At 42.7% G+C, this 23,333-nt stretch overlaps 1 protein-coding gene across 1 annotated transcript in view; it reads right to left on the reverse strand.

Moving 5' to 3' along the window:
- VPS53 (VPS53 subunit of GARP complex) overlaps positions 1-23,333 on the reverse strand; it is a 134,491-nt gene that overhangs the window by 91,516 nt on the left and 19,642 nt on the right. Inside the window, exons 5-7 of the mRNA XM_074319960.1 lie at positions 6,547-6,633; positions 4,629-4,744; positions 2,826-2,945 (exon numbers count right to left, since the gene is read on the reverse strand). Of these exons, the coding sequence (XP_074176061.1) occupies positions 2,826-2,945; positions 4,629-4,744; positions 6,547-6,633 (323 nt within the window). The remainder of the gene's footprint in view (positions 1-2,825; positions 2,946-4,628; positions 4,745-6,546; positions 6,634-23,333) is intronic.

The following is a 23,333-nucleotide window of genomic DNA, read 5'->3' on the forward strand; positions in this document are numbered from 1 at the left end:
AGCCCAGAAAGGACGGTCAACCAACTGGCTTCTAGCATCCTCCATGCCATATGACTAAGTGCTGTTTAAAGGTGCCCTTTCCTAAATGTGTTACCAATTTTCACAAGGGGTAGGAGCAGAGGGACAGCAAATTATGAAAATTATTTAGACATTTGTGGATAAAATAACCCCAGTGCTTCTATTCCCTTGTGAAGGACAGTCCCAAAGGAAATATCCGTAACAGTTCACAATAAACTGAACTCCCAAATACACAGTCTGTCCTGGAAAGAATGGTCAGTCAGAGGAGTCTAAGACGCTCCATTTCCAAATAGACAGGCTCTATAATCTCAACCCAGAATCTTCGAGTGACTCCGGAGGATGCTTCTGAGATCATCAAGTACAACCCTTACACTTTTGTAACAATTCTTTCAGAAAACTTGTCAGAGTCACACAGCTAATCAGGCCTTTTCGTTCTCTACTTTACTTTTATCACTGTACCATGTGATCCCAACCTGCCAAGTATCTCTCACATACGAGATTAGAAATAGCCCTGAAACACAGTTTTTAATTCAAGGGTTTCATGGGTTTCAAGTGAATACAAGAATCTTCCATTCTTTCGCAGGACATACTGACTGATTACGAGAAACATTTGCTTTCATGGATATTCTTAAGTCAGGAGGATTTGAAATGTAAAGATAATATTAAAGAAAAAAAATCTTTCCTTCAACGCTACATTAATGTTTAAGCATTTTCCAGAAGGGTAGTTGGAAAAAAATAGCTATTTTCAAATCAAGGTCCATTAACTTCATATTTCAAATGTACAGGCGAAGATTTCAGAATGCAACCTTTTGCATGATTTCTACAATTTATAGACAGCAAGCTATTAAATGAGAGAAACTGAAGCAATGCATAGGGTGTAACTCTCCTGCCCTCTCCCCTCCCCCCAAACAAACATCTATTTCTATTATTTCCAGATGGTTCTACCATCGCTGTGTAAACATCAGGGAGGAAAATCACCAGAAATGGTGCTAAAAACAAGAAGTCTGGACTTTCCTCAAACTTTTAATACCTCTTGAAAAACAACTGTAGTCAAGAACTGAAAACAAGGTTTCTTCTCGTGTTATTTTTAGTTATTTAATAGCATACACTCTTAATAACCTACACAAAATTTTTGCAAATAGAGGTTGTGCAACGAACTAGAAGAAAAGTCAGTCCTCCTGGGTTTGCAGCAATCCTGCATGATAACGAACGTTTGGGGCACTGAAATACATTGACAGAATGTCAGATTTTTCTTTTTTAGGGGGATGTCATTACAACAGGGGTCACGAGGTTTCTTCACATTTATAACACCACCTCTTTGAAAAAACGTTAAAAAGAGTCTGAAAAGAGTGCAATCTTTTGTGTGTATCTACCTTGCTTGTTTAGAAATCAAATTCAGTTCTGCCACATTCCTGCCATCAACAATCCCCATCACACACGACCAACTGGTAACCTACGCTCAATCCAGCTCCTTTGCCTTAGGGTCGCTGTCTCGGTAAGGTTCTCACCTTTTCTAGTCTAAAACATAGTCTCAACCGCCAGTCTCTGGTACCTGTCATCACCAGACTTTCACAGAATACAAATGAGATCATGCCCCTCTCTGCTTAAATCTTTCACTGTCCACCAAATAAAGGATACATTCTTTAGCAAGGCATGTTAAATCTGACCCTACCTACCTATGCAGCCTGTCACTCTCCATCACCTCCCAAAGTACCATGATGTTCTCGCTCTTCTGCTCCGCCAACCTTCTTGTCTTGGTGGTTAAGATCTTATACATTCTTTTAAGATCAGATTGAAACTGAATTCTTCTGTGACGCTACCCTCAGCCCCTGAAGGGTGAGTCTATCAATTCCTCTTCTAAGATCCTGCCATGCCTTGTACAGCAAATACCAGTTTTGCTATATCCATGCTATACTGAAACTTTCTATTAGTGTGTCTCTTCTCTACACAAAAATGGTGAACTCCTTGAGGGTAGAGAATGTGTATTTTTTTACTTTTGTGCCTTCAGTACTCCAACATGGGGTCTAGAATATAGAGGTGCATAGTAAGTATCTCTTAGGTAAATGAAGGATAGAATAAATGAATGGGAAAAACAGATCAACTGTGGATTATCGTGAGGGTACTGAGAGCAAGTCTGCCTTCTCCATCCAAGCTTCCTTCTTTCTTGCAACTCATAAAGCCTTGTTCATTTGCTCTCTTAGCTGCTTCCCACCCCCAGTGTGATATGGCGATTAGCCATCTCTAAGTGTGAAGCTCTTAGGAAGGATGAGGGGAAGGGTGGTGATTTCCCTAGTGTTCTGCCAAGCTCTGTTCCAACATTCCTTAATAGTCCTTTGGCATTTCCACTGTAAGATGGCACACTGAGCACATATTGCAATCTCCCCTTCCTGCCCCAGATCCTTAGAAGTAATGAAAATGTTTTAATAAAAATACAGAACCAGGCAAGAAAAGAAGTGGCAGACTAGAAACTCTGAGTCGTGTGGTGGTTTTTTACAAGAAAATAGACAACTGGAATGGTTTCCCTCACAAATGTGGACAATTGAGAGTTGTCCAGATACACAACTCGCCAGCTGCCACTCCACTGATGGCAGGCCAGCAACGGACGTAGGCAGCTTTAGAAGACAGAATCAGGAGTTGGGAAAAGTGTGGTGGACAGGACATCTGTATCATACAGTCAGATCAGACGACATCTGACCTAACTCATTATAATTAGATTGTATAATGGATACACTAAGCAAAGAGCTAAAGCACTTCTCGGCACCATCTTTTCTTAAAAGGGAAGATCATTTTCTCCAATAACATTTTACCTTTCAGAAAGCTGCCGGATCTGTGGAATTCCCATGTACTTGTGGAAGTGCTCCAGAACATTCATTACACCCTGAAGAAGGTTAGCAACTTCTCCATACTGTCTTCGCCTGGTCATGGCTCTACAAGGAAATAAGAAGTTGAGAACTCTAGAAAAACAGTAAGGACACAAGACAGAGATGTGGAAGAACCTACTCTGAGCTCTGAAACAGACAACTCAGCTTATCAAGCATTTACTGAGCACTGAATAAGTATGGTGCTGTGCAGTGGCGGGGCGGGGTGGGGGGAGGCGGGGAAGACCTGGTCCAAATCCTCAAGGTGACATCACTCGGTAAGGGAGAGAGCAACAAGTACATATCTAACTAATACCAAGTAGGATGAACTGAGTTCTAAACAGAAGCACTAGTTATGTGCTATGGGAAGTACAAAAGAATGTCTGAGGGATAGATTCTCATTGGGTGGGGGGATGGGAAATCTGGGAAGACGATGGATTTGGGATTTGGGTTGGATATTATGGGATTAGCAGACTTTTGACAGACAACAGGGGAAGGATGTTACTACTTGAGGATTAGTTTATGGGCAAACCAAACACATCCTCCTGGGATCCAACAAAGGGCATTTGTATGCATTTACAGGTTAACTACATTTGTGGGTTTTCAGCCAATGTTAAGCAACTCTGTGTCAGATATGTCTACTTTCCCTACTGCTAAGGTTAATGAAGCATAAATAAAAGGATGCTGATAAAATCAATAGTTACACACAGCAAGGAAGGACAAACCATTAGGTCTAAATATTTCATTAGGGTTGGGCTTTTAAATTAAAAGTATAATTTATTACTTCCCTTAAGAGGTATTTTAAAAGACAGGATCAAGGTCTAGCCAAGGTATGACGTTGCTATCACAGGCTGCTTGGATAGTTTGTGGAAAACCCCGGGCATGTGGAGGAAGGGACAAGGGAATTGCTCTCCCACTGGTCTGCTGCTCTCTCTGATCGCTCCTCGCAGAATGGACCAGGGGTCACGGAAGCATCATGCAACCAGTGCCTGGGACACATCAAGAACGAGTCAGTCCTCTTTCTCCCCCAACTTTGGGGCTAAATTTCTGTGAAGATGGTCTTTCTCTGTCCACACCTGAGATTACACTGAGGCAGGGGCAGGGTGTTTCTCAGCCGCAGACAGACCACAGAAGCAAACTGGCACGTCAGAATCTTGCTGATACAGGAGGCCCCTGGGCTCCCTCTTTGCGGGAAATAACCAGCTCTTCCTTTTAATACTATTTCTCATGTCCTCATGTATCATTCTCTATAGGTCCTCCATAAACCAAACAGGAAGCTACTGTATTTGAAAAAGTGGGTTAAAAAAAAAAGTGGGTTGAGTGATACATCAGAGATCTGTTTCCATATGGTACATTCAATGGGAGTGCAACTCAGCCCAACACAAGCAGGAAAACTTGCCAAGGCCAAGGCCAAGGCCGTTGGGAGGGTTTATGAATCGGCTTGTGGGCCTCAATGGCAGAGATCTACCACGTGTAAATGGCCTGTATTCTTAGAGTCATTCTCCACATCCTTTCTGGGGCCCCTTCAGACTCTCTTGTACCTCACTTCAAAGTTTCAGGTGTTTGTTAGGTTTCGAACACCAGGGAGCACAAAGCAAATCTGGTGACTGAACATTGGAGATGGATTTGCAGAAAGTGGCGCAGGATGGTGGGACTCTCCTGGCTGAGAAGTAAATACACCTATGATGCCATTCTCTATACGTGACACATTCACTTCCTGTGAACCCAAAAGAGAAAGGTGACACCGCTTACTCCAGGGAGTCGACGCCCCCTGCCAACATGTGCAGGTGGTTCAGCGTCGTGATCGAGGTGGTCAGGTGGCGTTTGGCGTGATCCAGCTGCTTAATATCACGGGTGATTTCTTTAACCTAAATATTGAAAACCACAGGAGAAAAAGGAGGAAGGTTAACGATGTACACCCATCTGCAAGTAGCTCCACAGGAAAATAATGCACATGAAGCAAGTAAAAAAACCCCTCAGGTTAGCCCTTGGGGAAAACACAGGCTTTCGCACAATATACAATCACAATCATTTCCAATCAGCCCATTTAAATTTAATTTGGCCTTTTCCCGGAAGACTTTACCCAGGGCTGCAGAATCCTCAGTTGTGAGAATGAAACGGACTTTTTTTTTCCTCCCCAAAAGGAGTGATCCTCATAGCAACTAAGCATGGAGCCTGCAGGTCCAGGAGCCAAGTACGGTGCCACTCGTCTTGAACAAGGTCAGAAAGGACACCTTCTGACTGTGGGCCTACTAGGCCCAGCACAGAATGCATGGTATTAGTGGACTAATTCTATTGGGATGGTCTTTATTCATGGAACTAGGGTTTGTTTACTGCCCGATCTCCAGAACAGAAAGCCTTTCTCTCAAATTTTAAGAAGACTAAAACGGAACCCCCAGCACATAAGCTTAACACGTAATGTCAAAAGAGGAGAGGCTCAGCTTTCAGGGAGTGAGAAGGGAATTGGAGGAGTAAAATTCCACCAGTGTTGACCTGGCAGGTCCAAGAGGAAGAAACTCTGTATCTGGGAACACAGGTATATTTCAGTCTCTAGAAAAATGCACTCAGTAGTGAAGTGGGAAAAATTCTCCAACTTCATTAACACCTACGGGTACGGGAAATCTTCCACTAACTGCCTGAGTCCATGTCAACCAAGAAACTTTCTGAAGAGCAACTTGGTTTCCCGGGTTCTTTGATACCTGGAAGGAAGAACGTGCCCTGGGTATCAGGCTCAAACACTCTAGGCACTGGAAAGATATACCTTCCATTAAAAGTGAAAAACCCGATAGTAAGTTAAGTTCATGCAACCCGAGTTTTCAGTTTGACCACCCTGTGCGCACTCATAAAGATTATGACTTACACAGCTCAGCTCGTCACCCACAAATCTGCAAGGATTTTTGTAACCAAAAAAAGGAGGGGGAAAAAAATGACATTCCTAATGGTTTCCATTCATTGAACTAACACGAGCCTCGTACTATGCTCGGTGTTCTTACGTTTAATTCTTACAACCCTTTGAGCTAGATGTTTTGTTTACAGTTGAAGAAACTGGAATTCAGAGGCAGTACATTACGCAGTCAGAATGGGAGCCCAGAAGCTGGCATTTCACAGTGCTTCCCACGGAGTACGAGTGGGTGAGGCTGGATTCCTGGTCAGCAGTGGGGCCTTCCCAGTACATCACGGGAGGAAACAGATTTGTAGGAGGAGAACTTAATCAAAACCATAAGCTCACATCACAAGCAGGCTACATCCCACCTCCCAGATCCAGTTCCGGTTTTCCTGTGACACTAAGTTATGCATCATATATCTTAATAATGCCTTCCCTTCATTGAGCAACGAACATAAGGCTAGTACTATGCGTGATCTAAAATATGTGATATGAACAAATGCTAGAGAAAGGAATCCAAAAGGACTAGGAAACTATTTGGGGGAAAAGGAGAAGACGACTTTCCCTATTTAAACACAAGGGCTGCCAATGCAGGGCGGCAGGTTTGGTGAGTCACTCATTTCTAGCAGCTCCTCCTGAACTGACGGAGAATGTACTCCCAGGGCTGGCTTTAGAGATGTGGGTGCTGTGGTTGGCAGCCAGTGGGAGTAAAAGCCCGTTAATATGACCGGATGAGATGCTAACTTCCTCTTCTGGTGCAACAGTTAGGAAGAAACCTGAACTCACCATTTGCTCGGATTTTTCTGCTTTGTCTTTGATATCTTTGATTTTGCCAAAAAGTTGCTGAATTGCTTTCTGGGCCTCTTCAAGTGCCTAGAATAAGAGAAATAAATGAAAAACAAGACAGCACCAGTCCCTACACTGTAATCAAGTCCAGCCTCAGAAGAAAATTAATAAAGCCCTCTTGATTCATTGCACTTATGCTGACAACTTTACTGGACCAAAGTAGTAGAGACAGAGTCCAGCATTTGGATACAGGCAAATACACAGGATTCTTGCCAATATGCATCATAAAGTTTTAATTTAAAAAGTAAACTATTTCCCTCCATCTCCGTGATTACCACACGTATTGATGACAACAGATAAACAGGCTATGCACATGCGTGTATGCGCGCGCCCGCGTGTGCAGTAACCTTCAACACCTGCAGAAAGACAGAGGAGGCTCTAAGTCAGGGGGAAAGGGGAGATCTGAATTTTGGAAGTTCCAGAAGACTTGTGCCTTCAAAAAACTCGCAACTGTGCACAGAGACTCCAGCACTGTGGCAAGGCTTACAGACGTTTACAGTGCCCCATCTGGAAACCAACGAGATGAAGTTAGAAAGGGACACTTGAACAGTGAGCCAAATGTTTCCACTGAGATAAAAACCTATAAAGATGGATGCCACGCATTAGAAGTATTACAACCCACAGTAGCGTCTGCGAGTAGGGGAAGCAATATTCAGGGATTCGGGAGGGCACAAAAGCCACACACATGTAGAACACATGTACTTATGAACGATGCAGCAGCCAACAGAAGAACTCACGCTTCGTTCCGTCCGAAGCACTTTATTTACTTTGGATTTAAGAGTGGCCTGTCCTGATCAGGCCTCACAGCCATTTACAAATGTAATGATAAGGCCAATGTAACTCTAGAGCTGTGTGTGGCCATCTCGGCCTGCACAGAAAAACAGCCAGCCGCCTTGAGACGGACACCATCACAGATGAAAGAGGAAAGTGCAGCTGAGATGAAGGGAGAATGACAAAGCCCTGACAAAAGTATGTGAACCTCTGCAGTCAGCTGTACCCCATGGAAGAGCTACCTCTAGACTAAGAACTCACATACTTTTTTGCTTAAAAAAGGAAATAATCCTCCAAAAGCAAACTTAAGTTGCTTTCCTCTGCCGGAAATTCCTTCTTGTTTAGATGGAGGGACTGTATCTCCCTTCCCTTCCCAGGTTTCCCGAGCTGTCCACTTCTTCTGATACGGGGAATTCTTTCTTATTCTGCAACTCCCTGCCCTGCGTGTGGCTCAATTCCAAACATGGCTTTCTTTTATGTCTTTCACCACCAGGATTTACAGGGGTTTCACATGTGGCGACAAGGAGGCTAAGCTGTGGCATGTGACTATGTTATGGCTTCTGCCATGAAGGTCCAGAAGCTCCTGAAGAAGCCGTTCCTTAGCCCGTGTGCTGCCAAGTCTGAGGTGACACCATTCAAGCAGCTGCTCACACCACCTCCTGGGGCAGCGTGCATTTGCTCTGCGGGATCTTTTTACTTGTATCTACAAAGGTTTGTGAGCAAAGGAGCTTTCTACTTGTAATTTCTGCCACCGGGACACAGACATTTTAATCATCGGAAAGTTTGGTCTTGGAACAACAGCTGGCTTTGCTACCACAGCCACAAATTAATTTACCTGCAGAGTAGGAAAAGGGGCAATAGAATAGAATTGGGTCACACTGGGCAGCTCCTCTCAGTCCCATTCCACCCCAAAGAGATGCCTCCCATTTTTGCCTCACAACTGTTTCCACTGAGCTTCCTCCCATCCTGTCTTTCTCACTCCGGGACTTGGTACCCCTGAGACAGCCGTGGTGTCATGAGAAAACCCTCTGTCTGCCGCCTGCCTCCACGGTCACACACTAGCTGGACCTTCTGGGCATCAGCTTCTTTGTCTGAACTGCAGTGATGATGGCACCTCCTTCCAGGGTCGTTGAGAAAATTTAGTGACATAATTGGTGTAAAAAGCTGCATGAATATTAGGTTTATTTCCAGATATATGGCCAACCTGAGCAAATGCCTTTATGTATATGTGTATAGATAAACATATACATATACAGAGGGTGCCAAAAAAATGCATACAAATTTTAAGAAAGGAAAATACTCTATTAAAATTGTAATACTCAATATATACCGATAACAAAAGATGAATACAAGTCGTGTGTATACATTGTTTTGGAACCCCTGCTGTACTGTTCTCCTGTGACAACATGTGCCTCTCACACACAACCTCTCAACCTGCCCACGGTGACACTTCCTATTCTCAGCTACTCCCCGAGTGAATCCAAACACAATCATTCCACCTCCCCATTCCTCATCACTGATTATCAGGGAAATGCCAATCAAAACCCCCATGAGCTGTCACCTCACACCTGTCAGAACGGCTGCTATCAAAGACAACAGAGAGTAAATGTTAGTAGGGATGTGGAGAAAAGGGAACCCTCCTGTACTGTTGGTGGGATTATAAACTGGTGCAGCCACTGTGGAAAACAGTAGGAATGTTCCTCAGAAAATTAAAAATAGAACCACCTCATGACCCAGCAATTCCACTCCTGGGTATTTATCCAAAGGAAACTAAAACATTAATTTGGAAAGATATATACACCCCTATGTTCATTGCAGCACTATTTACAGTAGTCAAGATACGAAGCAACCTAAGTGTCTATTGATAGCTGAATGGATAAAGCAGCAGTGGTACATACACACACTGGAGTATTACTCAGCTATGAAAAAGAATGAAATCTTGCCATTTGCGACAACATGGACAGACCTAGAAGGTATTATGCTAAGTGAAATAACTCGGACAGAGAAAGATGAATACCATATGATTTCACTTTATAAGCAGACTCTAAGAAACAAAACAAAACAGAAACAGACTCATAAACACAGAACTGATGGTTGCTAGAGGGGAGGGCGTGGGAGGGGATGAATAAAAAAAGTGAAGGGGATTAAGAGGTACAAACTACCAGTTATAAGTCACGGCGGTGTAATGTACAGCATAGGGAATATAGTCAATAATATCATAACAACTATGTATGGTGACAGATGGATACTAGACTTATCATGGTGGTCACTTCATAAGGTATATAAATGTCTATTCACTGTTGTACACCTGAAATTAATACAATACTGTATGTCAGCGATAATTAAAAATAAATTTAAAAAATTCTCTCCATGTTTCTAATATTCACCTCCTCAATACCAGATACCAAATTCTTTTGAGCACTGCTTACTGCTATAACATACAACCTTGGATTTCATATTATGACAAATCAAGTTCTAACAAAATAAAAATGATAAGGAATAAACGATCAGATATCTGTTTATAACCAAAAGGAGTGAACCTTCAAATGCTCCACTGATTGCGTGCAAATCTTTGTTGTTTCCTATGGGCTAGTTCAAGTGCTGTTTCTTCTCCATCCTTTCCCCCGACTTCCTCTTTCCTTCCAACACTCTCTCCCATAAACATAAACGAGCCACACAGTACAATCAATTCATTCACCATGTGGGTGCCCATGGTCCTTTACGTATACTTAACATTTGTAATACGTTTTTGTGGTTCTATCTTTTGGTTGCACTATGCGATCCCAGAGGGCAAGGACACGTCTCACTCATTGTGATGCCCCGATACCTAGAGTAGTGTGAGGATAATACAGTAAGTATTCAGTACACGTTTATTAAGTTGAATTTATAACCAGTCAATCACGATGTACACACACACAGACACACACTCCATCTTTGCGCTCAGGGATAGTCAGGCAATACATTAGCCATAGTGGTTATGGCTGTGCCAGCAGTTCAACTGCAAACCTTTTTTAAAGCAAAACACAATTCAGTTATGCAATCTTCACATACTGGGAAAAAAATGCTGGGTTAATGAACCTAGGAAATTAGACAAGAAAAATTTTGTCACTTGCCATGCCATCAAATTTTGTAAAGTTGCAGCCATAATAGTAAATTATGATAAATTATAGAGTTTTATATATATATATATATTTTTTTGTTTGTTTGTTTGTTTGTTTGTTTTTTCCCAGAAGAACTTCATCTACCTCAAAAGCCCTCCATATATTCCCTCCCCTCTCAGTTTAAGAAAGATACTTTTCAATGATGGTCTCTTAATAAACTATGTATTTTTAGATTATTTCAGATATATTTTTAAACACTAGATTACAAATTTTCCTTCTGAGATAACTCTAGAGTCATTTTTTCTTTGGCTATATTTCTCAAGAACTAGAACCAATTTTAATATCCATTTTATTCAATCAACAAACACTACACTGGAGATACAGGGATAAAAAACATAATTCCTGCTCTCAAGAAGTTTACAGAAAGGTAGAAAGATAGGCTAATAAACCCTAAGAACACTGAGATATGATAAAGATATGTACAGTGCATTGTGGGAACCCAGAGAGACCACTGGCGATCGGGGCTTGTTTGGTAGGAAGACAGAGAGAGAAGAAAGGGCAGTCCAAGATGTCTTTCTGAAGGAGGTCACAACTTCATAACTTACTATTTGGGCCAAAGTGTTTTAAAATAACAGCTATAAGAGTGGCAGGTACTAAAGAATGTGCTATTTTTCAAATCCATACTCTATCATAAATAAATTCTCACTTTCCAGCAACACGGACCTTCTTGTAACTGAAAAACACCTATATCTAAGCTGTTACTCTGACTTCTGGTGGCAGTTATATTAGTCAGTATTTCATTAATTCACTCCTTCAATTGCTGAACAAATATTTATTGTTTTCCATGTACCAGGCATATTCTAAGCACTGAGAATCCAATGGTAGACAAGACAGACATGGTCCCTCTCCTCAAGGAACGTAACTTTGAGAAGTGGCAGGCGGAGGAGTATTGGGAAGACAATCAATCAATCAATCAATCAATCAATCAGATAATCTCAGAGTGTGACAGGTGCAATGAAGGAATTAGGCAATGTGATGAGAGTACCCGGAATGATGGTTATAGAAGGTCTCCTGAGAAAGAACAAACGAACTGAGATCTGTAGGATGAGGAAGAGTCAGGATTTGCAGATGTAGAGTAAGAGAACTCCAACTGGAGAGAACAGCACATAAAAGACCCTGATACAGAAAGGACCTTGGTGTTTGGAAGGACCAAAAGGGAAGGCAGTGGATGGCAGGGTGGTATTGGAGTGGGAAGTGTTCAGAAATAATTTGGAGGAGGAGGCAGAAACTGGAGAATAAAGGCTCTCAAAAGCCTGCTTAAAAGCATGGGGATTTTGTTCTAAGTGCAATGAGAAGCCACTGAAGAGCTTTTTAACAAGGGACTGGCAGGAGTTTACATGTGTAAAAGGCCACCCTGGCTGCTGTGGGGGGAAGGGGCCATACAGAGACAGGAGTGCAATCAGGAGAGAAAGACCTATTAGGAAGCTGCTCCAGATGTCTAGGTGAGAGATGGTGAAGGTCTAGACTAGGTGGCGAGTGGTGATGGGAAGAAGGGGAGCGATTTGGGATTGATAAGAAGATATAATCTGCAGGACTCACTTACTGGTGGACTGGATGTGGATGATGAGGGAAAGGGAAGAATCAAAGAGTACGCTTAGATTTGGGTTTGAAAAGCCAGTGAATTATTCCATTTACTGAGCTCGAAAAGCCAGGGGAAGGAACAGGTTACTAGGCAGGTGTGTGTAGGGGGTGGTGGTGGGACTGAAAATCAAGAGTTCGCATCTCAGTATGTTAGGGTGCACCGTCTATCTGAGATCAGGTGGAGACCAAGTTGGACATGTGAGTCTGAGAGCGGCGGGCTAGACTTAAATTTAGAAGTCATCAGGTTGGGGATGCTATTTAACTCTGCAGGACTGGAAGAAGTCATCTGGGAAGAGAGCAGAGAAGGAATAAGAAGGGAAGAGAAAGAAAACGGCCCAGGCATGCCAATGTTCACAAGTCTAGAAGAAAAGAAGGAGGGAGAAAAGATGCAAGAGAACACCCCGCAGTGACATGAGAGAAAAATGGGGACTGTGGTGTCCCAGAAGCCAAACAAGTGTTGAAAGGTGGAGGAAAAGAGCCACTATGTCTTAGGTTGTAAGATTAGGATGGAGCTGCCACTGAATTTGAGAGCAGGGAAGTCGCCGGTGACCTTCACAAGAGCCGGTTCAGCAGGGACGACGTGATGAAGTGGAGACAGTAAGTACAGAGCAGGACCCAGCAAACGGTGGCCCGTGGGCCAAATCCAGTCTGCCACCTGTTTTTGTAAAGAATGTTTGCGTGGAACACACCAATCCCATTCGTTTAGGCCCTGTCTGTGGCTACTTTCTCACCCCACAGCAGAGATGAGTTGTAGGAGAACATACGGCCCTTATAAAGTCTAAAATATTTACTAACGGGCCCTTAAGCAGAAAAAGTTTGCTGACCCCTGGTATATTTTCTCAAGAAGTTTTTGCTATAAAACAAGAAAAATGGGGCAATGGATGCGGTAAAGGGGGCGATTTTGAAAGATGAGAGATGCTTGCACATGCCTATGGTGGGTTGATACAACAGAAGTTGATTTGGTAGGTGGTGGGAGTAACGGGACAATTAGAGAAAATAAGGACTTTTTAAATAACGTTCCTGGACTGTTTATTATGTAAAGATTAGCTCTCTAACTGGGCTAAAAGATTCCTTCAGAGTGTGGACCAAGCACATGCATGGCCTTCTTCTATCCATTAGAGTTCCAGTAATCGTCCACACTCGTTGCCACAATGATAGGCCCAGTTTATGACAACTGTGTCAGCAGAACTATTAATAAATAGCTCCTTCTCACTCTCAAAAGTGACCGTGGTGATAAACCATACGGTCACCTCACCTATAGCATCGAACTCAAGCTAGAGCACAGCGGGAACTAGACAAATACTTGCCAACTGATAAAAGTACCACGGAGCACTTCTCAGAGAGGGGCAGCGCTGACACCCACGGCGTTCCTTGACTTCCAGGCACCACTCAAAGCAGAGGTTCAAAAACACAGCATCACAATTCCTGCAACTGTTATCTATCTGGCTAATACGGCGTCTAGTGCCCATGAAGCTACAAGGAGTCAGTGAATTCTAAACCCACTGACGCCTTCTAAAAAATATTGGCTCATGGTGTAAAAAAGCACTCCAGCGGCCTCTGCAGGCAACTGCCCAGCAGAAAGGACTGACCTTTCTGCGCATGCCTTACACAGAATTCTGTGATCTCGTCAGTCATGTCATGTTATGTTACAGTGATACGTTAAATGGAATTATAACCACCGTGTTTTGCCAAACACCCTAAGACACAAGACATTCAGCTAAGAAAGGCCAAAAGGGCCAAGCTAAGGTCTGAAGAAATGCATGATCCCTTCTCAGAGAAAGGGTTTCTATCTCCACTTCTCTCTTATTCTCAAGCTGGCATGCTAACAGAACGACCTAGTATCTCTGCTGAAGGTACCACTTTTTTCTTCCAACAAACAAATAAGACGCATACTATCTTACATTTCAGTCTTAAAGAAAAATAAACTGTCTGCCAGATTTTTTTTTCAGGCTGGAATATTTTTGCTTGTTATAACAATGTACGAAAGTCAAGACAATGTAATATAATTAATTTTCTAGAGTTAAAAAGGTTCTTCTGAAGCATTCACTCCATCGAGCAAGTCCATTCTCAACACAAACTCTAATATTTGATATCTAATCTCTGGTAATTGATTCCACAGGGAGAAGAGCATTTTGTAATCGGAAGAATCCTAAGACCTACAAAAGGTTAAGATTTTATTTTTTAAAAACATTAAAATACTTTTACTACCTGGCTCATCAGAAAATGTCCTGCAAGAAAGATTCTGGCACTGTCCCTAGACGCTCTTTAAAATAAAATGGTGGCTACTTTTCCATTCCAAGGTGTGTGTGGATTAAAAACAGAACTAATCACCCAAAAATGTCTGCATTCAATCTACCCTTACCGGCGTTTCCGAACCAAGCACCGAAACTATTAGGTCAAAGTTCTTGTAGTGGTCTTCTTTAGTAACTCAAAGTCTGCAAAACAAGCCACTGAGCGCACCTAGAAGATTCAGCAGAACCAATGATGCTGTCTCTGTATTTTTGTGCATCATTAACTGGAACCATTATCCTTCATTTTCCCTGCGTCCTGAAATAAGACTCTGAACAGGCTACCACCCCCTCCCAGGTCACGTGCACAGAAGACAAGGAGCACGGAACCTGGCACAGACGCTACCGTTTTCTTCTTTCGTCTTTTTAATTTTTTTTTTTTCAGAACTGTCGTCTGCCACCTGTGTAGACAGAGGGAAATCTGAGTCAATGGAAATGCCTTAAGAAATTAACATCCCCTTTGGCTCTTAGACGCATCTAATTTGGCAGTTCGCTCTATCAGAGGATTATATTGCCTTTAGCCTGTGAGTCCACAGGCCGTCTTTCAGAGATTTTAAACTGAGATCCATTTGCTGCCACTGCCAGGAAGGAGGGAAAGGTTGATGATTTTCAGAACTGGTATGGCTTTGCGTTCTTTGAAAAAATGAGATGCTAATTTTCAAGATTGCCAGAAAGAAAATATTTTGCCACTATTCTGCTATCATTTCTGTTGTCCAACTTTACATCTGTCTGCTGGTTCCCTTCCTACTGTTTGGAAAACCAATGAACTGTATTAGTAAAAAGCAAGGGTTTTGGAACCAGCAGACTGGGATTTGAATGTTGGTCTTTTCGCCAACTGTGCCCTCTCTGTCAAGCCATTTCACTTCTAGGAGATGCGGGCGCACCATGGCTGGAACAGGAAGAAAAGCACGTACCTCAAAGACTTTTTTTACTAAAGAACACAGGGCTCAGCAGGGAGCACCTGGGAACTGTTTACCCAGTACCGCTCCTTCTTCCTGGGATCTTCCTCTCACTGTGTTCTTACAGAGTCTGCTGTCCCAGAAGCAGGTCAGGCCCAAGCTGGGCTAAATGGAGTTTTCCTGTGACTTTCCAGAATGAATTGGGGAAGCGTTCATCTCTCTCTGGTGCTGGAAGCCCCAAGATGTGAAGCTGAGTGAGATAGCAGGACGGCACCTCAGGAGGGGAGGAGGCTGGTCTCCAGGTAGAGAGAACCCTGAGCATATTTCAGTCCCAGGCTTCAGCTGTTTGACAAGCCCAGCTGTGATGCTACTCTTCCACGGTCTGACTGTTCCACTTCTCGTTCAAAACAAGACACAACAGCCTTCTGAATAGTCCCCCTTTATGCCTAGAGCGGTCTGAATTGGGATTTTGTCGTCTGCAACTGAGAGTCCTATGAAGGACTCAGCTCATAACAGGGGCTCACTAAATGGCAACTATGAATAGTATTCCCAGATCTCCCAGACAGACTGCCATTATTTCAGATGAGACTATCCCTGTAAGAAGAGCCAAAGGTGTTGCCCCATCCTGTAGAGCTTTGTTAAGTATGATGAGTAAGTTCAACATCTACAGGCATAAGAATGGCTCATGGATCCGGGGGATGGTCTCTTCAAACTATGTTGAGAATAAGACATTCTCCAAAATCGAAAAGACTGAAAAGTTTCAATCTTCGGTTCAGTCCTCCAATAAAAAGTGAGTACCTACTACATGTACTGTGCTCGATACTGAGAGAAAGGTCACTAGATGGGGACGTGTTTTTACAGAGCTGTAAAGAGTACATGTAAGAAAGTGATAAACCTGTAAGATAAGAATGATACAAAGCGGTATAAGTAATGAATGCCAGCATCATTTGGAAAGCGAAGGATTCCTCAAGAGAGCAAAAACATTGCTGAGGCTTCCACATCTGATGAGCCCTAAACAGCGGCCCCTGTGACTTCCATTGAAGGCAGACACCAACGAGTAAGTAAACTGTATTTATGAAATGTCCCTTCTTTTGGTACTGCTGGCCTCTGGAACGACAGAGAGTCGTTGCTATGGAAGCAGGGCACTGCCAGCTGGAACAGAGATGCTTTAAGAAGACTCGGCAATAATGACAACGCAGCCCCCTACCAACGATGGTACCAAACAGTAGCCCCGGCTACCGGATTCTCACAGCCATGGGTGGCTGCGTGTGCACAGTCTCATGCTCCCTGTGCCCTTCCAGGTCTGCCAGCCATGGGCAAATGCCGGATGGGCACCCACCAGATGAGAATCATTGGTGTTAACACTAATCCCGCCATAGCCCACTCAGAAACCTTGCATTGAAAGGGGTTTTATTTAAAGCACAGATTTCTTTCCAAGTTTGTGAACCGAAAGAAGGTAAAGAGCAACCGGAGTAATTCTCACCTTATTTGTTAAAATGCTCTGTTACACCGAAGTTACTTTTATTTACGATTTCTGCAAATCACATCCACTGCAAACGTGAACCAAAGAGTTCATTTTTATTGTTTTTGGGAGACAAGCCAGAAGTGAAAAATCACAAGACGAGGATGGAACACAAATTCAGCAGTGCCCAAACAAGACTAAACATTGACATTTGAAAGTTCTGCTTATATCTGTTATCACCCATAACTTAAAATACATGAGCCCTGAAGTAGCTAGGAGTGGTGAATGCATTTGCACAGCTTCCTTTGATGAAATGTAACCCTTGAGGATGAATGACTGCATTTAAAGCAACACCTCCAAATGGCAAAAGAGAAGAAAATCTTTAAGCAAAAGTCTCGGCTGCTTTTGCTGAATAAAAGGTACAGAAATTCAATACTTTAGGAAATGGGGCACATTGAAAGGAACAATTTGTCCAAGTTTAACAAAAGAACTACTTCCTACAAAAAGCTAGGACTTCCCAGCGGCCAAGTTCAATTCTGATCCCCCATATGTTACTATTACTCCTCATTTTAGTCCCTTAGTAACTCATGTATATTATGGGTTTCCGTTCAAGAGAAAACACCCTTCTGTGGTGACATATGGATATTCCCTCACCTGATTTTGAGAGATAGCTCTGTATCAAAAGCCCTGAGGCTTCACCAGAGTGAGTTTCTCCTATTTCACCTAATTCTCTTCAGGCCCACAGGGAGGCAGTGCAGGCAGCTGGCTCCTTTCATCCTTGCTCCTCTCGCAGCCCAGTTTCTTCCTCAAGCTGAGAGGGACCCAGCTGGTTAATGAGGCCACGGTCACTGTCACTGCTCGGATTCCTCGTGAACCAGTTAACTTTTCAGATTCCACCATGAAAAAAAGTAGCTCCCAAACCTGCTCGTAAAGTTTGTCACTATTTCCAATGAGACTTTGGGATGGACACGTATGTCGCACACTTGGAATCAGAAAATCTGGATCTGTGACTAACTCACTGCGTGATTTGGGGCAAGTCGCAGAACTGATCTGAGCCTCTTTCTTCATCTGTAAAATGGGGGCGAATAACATCCCTATGGCCAAATCCACATCTTCGTGAGGATCAAGAGAAGAATATTTGCAAATTTATTTTGTAGAACGTAAGATGACCATATATATATAACAATAGAAACATAAGCATTATAGATCAACACAAAGGACCCAAAATGTACCTTTCGCCAAAGCAACTCAAAATGCGGCTTTGCTTACAGTGACTCAATCTAGAAAGACACATTTAGTCTTACCACAGTACATTCTTAATTCTAGAGCTCTGGATACCTCCAGGGCCGACAACTGTACTGGAACCTGACCACAATATGCTACACCAGTCACCAGAAATCTCCAAAGATCAGAATGGCTAAGTATAGCACTTGGCCGAGTGTAAATATCATAAGAGTAAGAGTTGGCTATCTGTCCCTACTGTTCCCATGTGACTGGGAACAAGGACAGTTCAGAAGTATGACCAGGAGACAAGGGTGAGTAATCTGGTCTGAGATGGGGTAAAGATCCCTCAGTTCACCTCTTCTGCTTCAAAAAAGACAGTATTTGGATCATTAAATTTACTTGTCAGTAAGTGTATGTCCGGAAGAAATGTCCCCCTTCTAGTTGGGGGCCATTATAAGAGTAACACTAATATATTTTGCCTAACCTCCGTATTCTAGGTATCGTATACAATACCTAGAGATGAATGCAGCATCTAGTCAGAGAGCCCACAATATAACATGGAAACGAAAATCAGAAATCCTGCCATGTGATCCAATATCAAGACGGTAAGTATCTTGTACATGTCAGAGCTTAAACCTAGACAATTATAGAACACCGACCCAAACAGACTGACAAAGCATCATATCTGGTTTTGCAAAACTAATCCCCTTCTAGAGGAAACATCAGAGTCCAAATGAGAGCAAAGGAAACTTTATAGCTATATTACAGGCTCCTGAAAACGGGGATTTATGGAAATGTTGACAGAACCACTATAGCACTAAATTCATACTGTTCTAAATCCTGTATTTCCATGAAAGAGCGAAGAGGGAAAAAAAAGAGGTCAAGTTCTTACATGAAGACAGAGTTTCAAATTCCCATCCATTGTTTAAACATAGCTGAATGGCTTCTTGTGTCAAGGACCTGAGACCCAGAAAGCTTTGCCATCAGCAGTAATAGTGCAATTTTTCTAATGTGCAACTTCAAACTAAGAATGGAATTTTCCTTCCAAAATCACTAACTACTAGCATTCAAAAGCAAAAGTAACCTGGGTAATAGCCAGAGTAGTTACAGTAGTGATGAATGGCAGTTTCCTCTTTAGATGTAGAAACTCTAGTTTCAACTTGTGACTGCCTGTAACATGGAAACAAGCAGATGGCAAAAGTTACGCTTGACCTTCTTTCTTGGCTCCTGAAGAGTACCAGTTTATATGGAGATGGCTCAGAAGAATAATAAATGTCAGTGTTTCTTCTTGGCACCCTGTTTTCCTAAAACCATTTTCAATAATCCTGTTGCACACCAGCGGGACTTGATGTATTTCTAAGGTCAGGAAGGAAGTACTGCAACCGCTGGACGTGCTAACTGAAAGAAATAAACATGGTGGTTTTCTTTTTTGGGGGTGGGGTAGGGACAGCCACCATCACTATCCTTAGCTACTTAACACAGAAACTTAAGGCTCCTATAGCTAATCTGAAACACACAGTCTGTATGCACTAAATGAGGACAAAACAGGAATGCATGCTTACTTAGCAGAAGAAAAAATCTATTAAAGTTCAGAACAATATGGAAAAACAATGTTTCCAAAGAGATTAAATATTGAAATGATTAAAAACTGCCCAATGACCCAGTAATTCCATGCCGAGGTATAAACTGAATTGAAAGCAGGGATTCGAGCAGATATTTGTATGTCCATATTGATTATGACAGCATTGTTCACAACAGCCAAAAGGTGGAAACAGCCCAAATGTCCATGAACAGACAAACGGATGAACGAAATGTGGTATGTACATACAATGGGATATCATTCAGTCATAAAAAAGGAATGAGGTTTTTGAACATGAAGGAAAATCCCAGATAAAAATAGCAGAGGGGCCGGCCCGGTGGCTCAGGCGGTTAGAGCTCCGTTCTCCTAACTCCGAAGGCTGCCGGTTCGATTCCCACATGGGCCAGTGGGCTCTCAACCACAAGGTTGCCAGTTCAATTCCTCGACTCCTGCAAGGGATGGTGGGCAGCGCCCCCTGCAACTAAAATTGAACACGGCACCTTGAGCTGAGCTGCCGCTGAGCTCCTAGATGGCTCAGTTGGTTGAAGCGCATCCTCTCAACCACAAGGTTGCTGGTTTGACTCCCGCAAGGGATGGTGGGCTGTGCCTCCTGCAACTAGCAACGGCAACTGGACCTGGAGCTGGGCTGTGCCCTCCACAACTAAGACTGAAAGAACAACAACTTGAAGCTGAACAGCACCCTCCACAACTAAGATTGAAAGGACAACAACTTGACTTGGAAAAAAAAAAGGACTGGAAGTACACACTGTTCCCCAATAAAGTCCTGTTCCCCTTCCCCAATAAAATCTTAAAAAAATAAATAAATAAAAAATAAAAAATAAAAATAAAAATAGCAGAATTCAACAATACATTAAAAAGCCAATACACAATGACCCAAAAGGTATTTAAGAAAGGTTATATATACATATTTATTGATCATCCCCTTTGAAGATACACCAAAACTTGAAAAGTGGTAGATTCTTAAACATTAGCACTATGGAATGTGAAACGTGGAATCTGAAATCTTATTAATGAATTATAGTCTGGTACATTAAAATCCATTGGTCAGTTCTGCTTCTGCCTAGGATGCAGAAAGCTAGAAAGAGGGTTGCGCTGACATGAACAATGAAAATGAAATAAACTACAAAATCACAACTTTTCTTGAACCCATCAGAGAACTGAAGGCAACCAAGTATCCTGAGATCCAAGGAAGGACAGGCTCCTCAAGGAGACATGGGGACACCCAAGGAAGTCTCACATGTGGCAGAATATAAGAGGAAGACAGAGATGCTATACAAGCAGGTAGGAAGGAATCAACTAGAAATTTTAACAAATTACTAATGGCCAAATGTGGGGTGAGTGCAACAGCACAGAATTTCTGAGAGCTGCACACATAGAGCAGTTTGCACCCACTCTCAGGCTCTTTGCGAAGACCTCTACTGGGTGCTCACGAGAAAAGCGGCAGGCAGAGTGGGAGACCAGAAAGAGCGTCCCTCTGTGGTGCAGATGTGGAGGAGATCAGTGGGCGCTGGAGGAAAACCGTGAAGCCCTGATACCCTCACCCTTGCTCAAGCCCACCCCTCAAAAGCCTTAAACCTGGCCAATGTCTGGTGTAGGTCTTAAGGACAGGACAAGGGAACAGGGCCTTTTACCTCCTCTGATGCAACAGTGGATATTTTGGACAGAGGGAAGCTGTGCTGCAATTTTCTTTCACAGAGAAAAGCACACTGGGGATAGTAAGGACGCTTTCAAATCCAGTAAACTTAGAGTTGCTTTAAAGCAGGGCAGCAGGGATGGAAAGGAGTGGAGCTGATGGAAAAGCCACAGGAACTTGACAAATGCCTGGATACACAGAGTTAGGAACACTGATCTTCCAGTGGGTTCCATCATAATTAGCAGCAGCATTACTGCCATTTACCAAGCAAGACTAAGCCTGACGCTGTGCTCAGTGTTTTTAAATAATTAACTCTAATCCCCACCACGCTGAAGTAGGTATTATTATCACCATGTCACAGTTAAAGAATGTGAGGCTCAGAGTAGTTGAGTAACTTGTCCAAGGTCACACAGAGTTGCAGAGCCAAAATTTAAATTCGAAGCTCAAGATTTCACTTGACCAGGTTGCCAACCAAAGTTACATTAGTGACAATGTCCAATTGTCCCAATTCTTAGAGATTCTTGTGCACAGAGGCTCTCCTCTATGTACAAGAAGATACAGCTGTTTGGATTCCTTATAGGCTGCCTAAAAATAAGAGATTGTAGAGGACAAGTAGCAAAGGGTTCCAATACGGAGTAGACATGTCACTCTGCCTAAAAGTGCTGTTGAGGCTCACGTGCAATTCACGGGATGAAGCACGGAGGTAGGCCTGCATCCGGTTAGTACCGTGCTACATGCAGACACGCTAGAAGTCTTTGCCTCAGCTCTAGTCAATAGTGCTCCAGGCAACACTGAACATTCACTTGGATTCAACTCGTGAAATAAAGGCAAGCCAACCTTGACCTCTGCACCAGAAGTAAGAAATCCTGGTTAGGGAATGGTGGAGATCCCCAATTAAAACCAGGGACACTGTGCCCCCACAAGAGTCTGAACTACAACCCAACTCCAGCACCGCCCCACGGAATCTCTCCGCACTCCCAGGTCAATCTCAGGTCTAAGCAATTTCTACCTTTCTTTTTAATTTTATTAGTTTCAGGTGTACAAAGCAACGTAATAGTTAGACATGTAAACCCCTCATAAAATGATAACCCACCCCCCAAGCTATCACTCCTCTGACATCTTATATAGCTGTTACAATACCATCGACTATCTTTCCTATGTTGTACTCCACATCCCGTGACTATGTATATATTTACATATTTAGTTATAGTTGACATTTAATATTATTCTACTTCAGTTTCAGGTGTGTAGCGCAGCGGTCAGGCATCTACACAGTCTAGGACGTGATTCCCCCTGATAGGTCCAGTGCCCATCTGGGACCTTACATGATCTCTACAACATTGTTGATTATTTCCTCATACCGTATTAACCACCAATTTGTATTTCTTAATACCTTCACCCTTTTCACCCTGCCCCCACCCCCATTCCCATCTATCACCCTGATAGATCTAGTACCTACCCAGCACTGTACCCAGTTATTACAATATTATCGACTATATTAGGCCTTTGCAATTTCTGAAGTTTAGTGTTGTCTGCAGACATTCTGAAAAATATAATTCAAAAAAATTAAAGGCAAACAGAAATGACTAGCCATTCTCGGTCACTAACGGAAAAATTTGAGCCTGTGCTTTAAAAGCTCAATTACTTTAGATTTACTATGTTTCAGTAGGAGAAAACAAGTGACAGTTGCCCTTTTTTTCCCCAAACTATTTATGGTTCCTTTAATACTGATGCCATTTATTTTCTTCCATCGTTGGGCTTCAAATTTTCCACCCAAAGAGAGGATGAGAGAAAGGATAAATTTAAAGTGATGGAGGGAGAATTCAAGTCATCCTGCCAGAGAGAAGACAATTACAGAGTCAAAATCCCACATAACGAAGATCACTGCTGTGCTGTGAAGTCCCACTATCTACCTACTTCGGGGTCTTGAAGAGCACAGTTATTTTTGTTCTAATGCCTGAATTAGATGATATGCTAATTTTAAGGATGAAAAGCAAAGAACACTTTCTCCTTGGAAGGCAGCATGCTTTACTGATTTAATTAATAAACCTTTACATCTCTATGAAAAGAGAAGAAGGCGAGTACGATTAGCCTCCTTTTCTGAGGAA

Source organism: Rhinolophus sinicus, linkage group LG15, assembly GCF_036562045.2.
Source record: "Rhinolophus sinicus isolate RSC01 linkage group LG15, ASM3656204v1, whole genome shotgun sequence".
NCBI lineage: Eukaryota > Metazoa > Chordata > Mammalia > Chiroptera > Rhinolophidae > Rhinolophus > Rhinolophus sinicus.